Below are 7436 nucleotides of genomic sequence, written 5' to 3'. Positions count from 1 at the left end.
TCATACCCGTGTCATGGCGGGACGCCTGCCACAGTTGTGGCTCCTCGACCTCCTGTACGACGCAGCCGTTGTGGCCGGTTAATACGCCCGCCCCCGCGATGACTGTTTTGTTTTTGTTTTCTCCTGATGGTGAATTCTGGGGGGACATGTGTAGTGAGTGTTACATAATTCACCTACAGTATTTTGTTATGTGTTGTTCTTTACACTGTGTTAGGCATGTCTTTTACTGTCTCTGTGTTTCAGGGATCGCTGTCCCTTTAAGGATTACGAGCTTCTCATGACGCGGAGCCCGATACGGCATATGTTCTCTTGCAGCACGTTTTGATTCCTGTTTTCAAAAACTAGATAAACGAGTCACACAACCGTGTGCTCAACGTGCGAAATTGTATCCTTCATTTAATGCAATTTCCACAACCGCTTTAAAAAAGAAGGGCGTAATGTGGCTTTAACTACTGTAACCACAGAGAGACCAGGAAACTCCAGGAGAGAGTTGTATCTGAATTGTCTGAATAACAGCTAGCTCTCTTTGCTTGAAGTTCATTTGACGGCCGCCTTTCAGGAATAATCTAAAGGAACAACTTGCAAGGCATTTTAACGCTGCTCAGAGCAAGTTGACCATTGCTGGGTGAGTATACAAAGTTTGTCTTTTAAGCTTTAATAACGTGAAAAATAAGAAGAAATTAATTAAAATAAAGCAATCATTTGTACTCCAGTTGTGATTTGAGCCAATGTCAACAGTACACTACAGTAGGCTACATTAAATACTATATGTTATATATCCTTATATTTTATATATGCTTTCCGCATGCGACTACTGCTGTTGAGTGCTATTCTGGCTACAAGTCAGATCTTTTCAACACGCCCATTTTACCAATGATGTGAATTTATGCAAACGTGGCAGCACAGATATCCAATCCCAGCATTCAGTTCGGTATTCATCTAGTCTTTTAAGCAGCTGGTGATCTGGACGCGAGGACAGTTTTCAGGTGGACCTTTCGCGTCCAAAGAGAACACGCACTGCAGGTTGTGGTTCTCTATCAGCCATCATGATCTTCCCCGTTGAGGGTTAGACGCAATGGCGCGCCCTCCTAAACCGAAGGCTCTAATGTTTGCATTCCCGTCGCTTCAATTGATCCATTCTCTTTTGGGAGTGAGTCAAACAGGAAGATCTGTCCCTCATTCCGGTTGCCCCGGAGAGCCGTCTAGCTCTGTGGTTTCCATAACTAGCGGTGTCGTGGCTGGTCTCAGTCAGACTGGTTGCACTATCACAAGGGCACGGGACGGGACAGTGCATCACCCGCCCTATGTGTCGGTGTTGGCTTCGGATTGGTTGATCCTGCAGGGCCGACAATACCAGCAGCGGTTGTCAACACTATCCAGAGGGCCTAAGCGCCTTCCTCTTCCGCCCTTGTCATGGTGAAGTGGAGCGCTTTCTCTACGTGGTGTGACAACGACCACGTTGACGCCGGTTTTACATTGAATTATTAAGAAAGTCGACTAATTCCATAATGTGCCCACTAATTCCATAATGTGATCGTCAAATTAAGTATTGTAGCGACCCTGGTATGTGTACTAGTGAGTGACAGCGCTGTAGTCCAATCACAAGCAGGGTTACTAGGTCCAGCAACATGGGGGCTTGTGATTGGGGGAGGTTGCGCAGTGTGTGTGGGTGTCTTCCTGTGCGAGCTCCGAGTAGGAGTGTGTGAAATGTGGGTGTAGAGCGATACATGTGTACCTTGTTAAGCTGTTGTGAAGTTTGCAAAGTTCGTGGAATAAAGCCAACCGGCTGTTACACCGGATACCTGCCTCCGCTTCTGGTTTGATCGTCACAGTATCTATAGTTTCTGTAGGCTTTGGACTGTTGACATCGCAAAGTAGTGGTTAGGGTTAATGTAGCTCAAAATATATATTTTCCATTTGGGAGGTGGACTGTCCCCCACGCCCCCTTCCCCACACAGCTTCTGTGCACAGCACCCTCTCAGCAAGCAGGGGCAGGGAGCGCCCATTTGGCAATTCCCCACACAGCGATGCAATAGATAATAGAAAACCGCTTTGCCCAGAGCCGCTGCTGACTCACTGTTGATAGTAGGTGGGCAATTAGCCACCAGGACTGTAGACTGGATTGTAGCGCAGAGCTAAGGCTGCCTATAAAACAGAACAAGGACACTGTTAGGTTAGTTACATTTTGTCTTAAAGAAGAAGGAGCTGCTTTGTATCTTGCTGCTGGTGAGTAAAGAAATTTCAGTTGGTAGAGCCAATTCTTACGCTCCGTTAAGTGGGCAATCAGCCAGTTTCAGTCAGTTTTTGTGAACAATAGACTAGATTGTATTTTGCAGATGCAACATAGCTGCTTTAATATTAGTCACTGTCCATGGTCTATACCAGTGGTTCTCAAATGTTTCATACCGTGTACCACCTCAGAAAATATTTGTCTCCCCAAGTTCCACCATTATGACCGATCAATAATGTAATAATGTAATCAATTATAACAAAATACAGTTGCGTAGGACTGCGGCCCTATTCAGCTATGCACAGTTTACGCAGGAGGCACATTTATTCTTAAACATAAACGAACACCTGACAAACATACACGACAATGGGGCGGTGATGTTCCCCATAGTATCCATCCTGGTATTGTCCTTGTATGTGGGTGATTAGGCCTCACATTACGATCGTAACAGTAGCAAGCTGGAATTTCCTGATTTTAGGGGCAAAGCCACTTGGCCTGCAGCGGGGCAATTTTTTTGAGGGCACAAAGGAAACATCAAGGTTTTAAGTTAAAAAACATGATTTTGATTTCACTTAAATAGGCGAATTCATTTCTAAAAGCATTAATGCCTTTTTAATAAACAGTGTGACACTTTTGAAATTGTTCATTGTTTTGCAGTTTTTATCTGAATCTTCAAGAGCCGTTTTGCGATAATTCTCCACTTCTTTTTCAAAAGGGACAAAAAGTTGAGTGAATTTGTTGAGTTTTGTTAAATGTTAAAGCCACGTGTTGTTAAATTTTGGGACAATTGCTGTACTGCCTATATCAGAATCAAAATAATGTAATATAATAAATAGTGGCCCACCCTAGTTCGCAAAAGTCCACCCTGTTGAAAAATCCTGGCTACGCTACTGCTTAGCATCTTCAGCATCTTCAGGAAATTTCGGTTACAAAGCTTAACCCTTTCTCAGACGTGGACATCAACATCAACCACTGCACAGACAGAGCTCTACACATCCAGACACACCTTGGCATTGTATTTGAGAAACTGTAGCGATTCTACTGCACATCGTTATGGTATTAAATGCAACCAATATTCCCGTACTGCAGTGCAAGTAAACATTGGCTTGTCATTCAGTGTAATTCAGTTGGTTGCAGCCTCACCGCTAGTTGCTACAAAATGTTACACACTGGACCTTTAAAAATGTTGCCAATTTTCATTTGTTGTTGACTTATTTCTGTTTTTTTGACTAAAGAAAAATGGACGAAAACCCTGCGGGCAAGAACATCAAACAACGCAAATTCCCCCACTCTGAAGAGATGGAGGATGCATTCAAGAACAAATTTGGTCTTAAGGAGTATCGGGTCAATCAACGTGAAGCAATTAACGCCACAATTTCGAAAGAAAATGTCTTGGTTGTTGGTGATAATGGTTGGTACTGCAGACTGCATGATCCAATATAAACACATAGAGACCCATAGAGACACAATCTTACACAGCTTTCACAATGAAAACCTTTCTCTGTATCAGGTGCTGGTAAAAGCCTGTGTTACCAGCTACCTGCCTACTTGTCTGCTGGAGTCACTGTGGTGATCTCCCCAACCAAGTCCCTCATCCTGGACCAGATCCAGAAACTAACTGAACTGGGTGTAAGTGGGACTATTTCTATACTTGCTCTGTGGGTTGAAAGAGGGGTATTAGTTTTAATGCACTTCAGTTAGAAAACAATAGCCAGGTATGAAAGGTGTCATCTTCTTATTCAGATTGTGGCCAGGACTCTCTCGGGTGATCAAGGTTACAGCGATGCAGAAAGTATCTACGAAGAGCTGTCCAAAATCAAACTGCTCTACGTCACCCCCGAGAAGGTAGAGAATGCATAATCAACAGAAGACCGGCTGGTTGCTGATTGGCTACAACTGTATTGAAGCATAATTTAAAGCATTGATCTTGTTTGCCTGTGCTCTGTCTAGATGAAAATGAATCGTCCACTGATCAAGAATCTGAGCAGCCTGTTAGTCCAAGGTCTTCTGGCTCGGTTTGTTATCGATGAGGCCCAGTGCATCAGTCAGGTGTGTTAAGTATAAACACTACCCTAAGTGTTAGAAGTAGTAACACTACGTGGTTCAGGCATTCCATCCCAGCAAACGGGGTAACCAATGTCCTCGTTTTACAGTGGGGCTACGACTTCCGGCCGGCCTACGGGATATTGAAAAAGCTGCAGCAGGACTTTCCGGAGGTGCCCATGATTGCTCTGTCAGGCCCCGTCGCGCCCCACATCCAGGAGGACATCCTCAATCAGCTGCAGATGACCAACCCTCAGGTGTAGGTGTTCCAGCGCTCATTAAGCTCACAGCAACAGAACCTTGCTGCTAATTGTTCCTGCTTGTCGTGTTTTGTTTTGTTTATTCACAAGAGCATTATATTCATGATCGGCCTGATTGCAGGTTCACCGTGAACATTAACCAAACAAATCTAAAGTATGCCGTGCTGACCAGGACAAAGTCTTGGGTAATGGACTGCATTAACTGGATCAAGGAGCACTATCCACGTATGTCTGTGAACATGTTTCTCGGGTCCTTTCAGACCAAGAAGAGAACTTCAAAATATCACACGTTTTCCATTGCACAACATACTGCTGATATTTTTTCTGTGCCGGGCTTTACTTGTTGCAGATGACGCGGGCATCATGTACTGCTGGAAACGTGTGGACTGTGTCTCAATGGCAGAGAGCCTGAACAAGGCAGGCCTGCTGGCATGTTCGTATCACGCAGGGATGTTTGACCAAGACAGAGAAATTGTGCAGAACAAGTGGAATGAAAATAAATGCCAGGTAGCTTTATTTACCTTTCTTTTATAAAAAGTAATGAGGATGGTTTGGTGCATTGGGGTTTCATAAACATGTCCTATCCACCTCTACTTATAGAGTGGTGGTAGTGTTGGTACGTGTTAGGCATCTTGCTCAAGGTTGTATACAATTGCAGCAGTGCAGAAAATGGGGTTCATAACCTTTTGGCTGAGGGTCCAATACATATCCGCCTCCATTCTAAAATGTGCTGTAGGTGGCTTTGGACAATCGCTACTGCTAGATGACTAATTAATACTAACAAACCTCATCGGTAGGTCATCTGTGCCACCGTAGCCTTTGGCATGGGCATCAACAAGCCGGATGTGCGGTACGTGATCCACACCTTTCTGCCCAAGTCCATGGAACGCTACTACCGGGAGACCGGGCGGTCCGGCAGAGACGGGAACGTGTCCCACTGCGTCCTGTTGTTCTCCGACAACGACGAAGCAGACCTTAGCTATGTCATCAGAAGTGTGTACTGCTCCATTGACCCTCATTAATTATTCTCAGATTTTGGGTCCAAAAATGTCCTACTCCATTTTGAATTCATAGTATTTTGGTCATTGGTCGTGGTATTCATTTATCTCATTATTCTTCGGGTTGTTGTGTTTTTAACAGAGGATGAAAACATGAATGAAACATCCAAGAACAGGGAATTGGACAACCTACAACCCATGGTGGAATACTGCCAGAATACAAAGGTCTGCAGAAGAAGACAGCTGCTTACCTACTTTGGTGGGGTCGACGCTGAAGCCAACTTATGTGAGAGAAACGCAGAAGCCATCTGTGACAACTGCGAAAGATTGAATGTTTGATAACCCCTTTCAGGAATGGCATGGCAGTGGCACTATCCATTATTTATTTTTTTCCAAGTAGAGCACATTTTAGACAATTACCCTAGAAGGATAATCAAAACAAACTTCTTAAATAGTATGGGAGAAATTTAATAGGTTTAAAATTATGAACATTATATTGTCTTTATCATAAATCACAGAGTGTCTAACTGACTTACTTCTGATATAACTAATGTTAAATATGTCAATTATTTACTTTGATTCCAATTGATAATAAAGTCTTTATCTTTCAAACTTAGTTTTTTTTGTTGCCTCTTATTAAAGTGTTTATCCGAACAAAAGCAAACTAGATTAGAATTGAGATATATATAACTAACTGAATTGTAATGTAAAACTTAGAGAATGTTTTGTTAATGTAACGTTTGATAATTCACCTTTTGCCTTTTTACCCCCCCGCCCCCCCGGAATACTTGCGGAATGATACAAAGAGGGTAAACATCCACTTTCCTTGACAGCGGTCAATTATACTTAGCAACTGTGAATTATCAAATTTAATTCACCGCCGGAAGTTGTGAAGGCCCCATGCATATTTAACGGTGGGTTCCACGGCATTGAGAAGAGCCGTGTAATAAGGTTTGACATGAACTCACGTTTGGGATTGGGACCCACGCGGCGACTTCTGACGGTGAGAGGATCTGCGGTGTGAGGTCGGGATCTCCGTGTTATCCGAGGGGGTTCGGGAAGTGATCGATCGGACCATTCCTCGATTAGGATGGCGTTCACCTGCGTGGACGCGGTTGGATCCAATTGAAGCGTGCCCCCGTGCGCTTCAGAGAGCTTTTCGGGTGTTATTAACAGAAAGAAAAAAATACAATAGCTAAAACTAACTAAATACAAAAACATTTAAAGAAATGTAGGAAGGATGCTCTACTGGTAAAAAAATATTTACATATATATCATAATGGTATAATATGCACCCATAAATGTGTCTGTAGCCATTTTCCTTGTTGCGGGGCTGGTGGCACGGCCCCTTTTATACCAACAGGTGTCAGTTTGTTTCAATTTCAAAGTCAAGTTTCAATTTCAAAGTGGTTGAGACGTAAATCTGAAAAGAAGGAGCAATGAGAATCCGTGCAAGAGAAAGCACATCCAGAAACACCAAAATGTTGTAAGCTTCTCCCAAAAATATTTTGATGCCGGGGAAGGGGTAGGCCTACTCAGCTGAAAGAATGTCCCCGCGGGGGGGGGTACTGCTATAATATAAAGCTAGAAGACGGCATTCGATTTTGTGCCCCGTCTCACAATAGGTTTGGCTGAGGTCGGAATCAAACAGTAGACCTCCTGCACAGCATTGCTTAGCATCAAGAGGGAAACACACGTTTGAATCTCAATTAAGAATTGGACAACATCTCACCTTAGAAATCCATCCCTCATACGATGTGGCCACGTTCTTGACCGTGGCGGTCAGTAGGAAGTGAGTGGGAGTGTCTTTAATGAACATACTGGAACTCAGGAGGTCAACATGGGACCAACATTCCCAATCGCTGTGCAGGCATGGGAGGAACGCCTGTTATGACTGTTGAAGCT

At 43.7% G+C, this 7436-nt stretch overlaps 1 protein-coding gene across 2 annotated transcripts; it reads left to right on the top strand.

Moving 5' to 3' along the window:
• Positions 1 to 351: 351 nt before the first annotated feature.
• LOC307089343 (recQ-like DNA helicase BLM) lies at positions 352 to 6137 on the top strand. 2 transcript variants are annotated; one of them, XM_079755556.1, is made up of 10 exons: positions 352 to 625; positions 3466 to 3641; positions 3741 to 3859; positions 3974 to 4075; positions 4181 to 4279; positions 4384 to 4532; positions 4655 to 4758; positions 4883 to 5040; positions 5331 to 5526; positions 5674 to 6137. In XM_079755556.1, exons 2-10 carry the CDS (start codon positions 3470 to 3472, stop codon positions 5868 to 5870), a joined length of 1296 nt encoding a protein of 431 aa, XP_079611682.1. In that variant the 5' UTR covers positions 352 to 625; positions 3466 to 3469; the 3' UTR covers positions 5871 to 6137. The 2 variants fall into 2 exon arrangements, with proteins under 2 accessions (XP_079611682.1, XP_079611683.1); XM_079755557.1 differs by lacking the exon at positions 352 to 625 and adding an exon at positions 1754 to 2226.
• The last annotated feature ends 1299 nt before the right edge of the window (positions 6138 to 7436 follow it).

This window comes from Pollachius pollachius, assembly GCF_949987615.1.
Source record: "Pollachius pollachius genome assembly, chromosome: 18".
Classification (NCBI taxonomy): Eukaryota; Metazoa; Chordata; class Actinopteri; order Gadiformes; family Gadidae; genus Pollachius; species Pollachius pollachius.
This window is presented reverse-complemented; position numbering and strand designations above follow the sequence as displayed.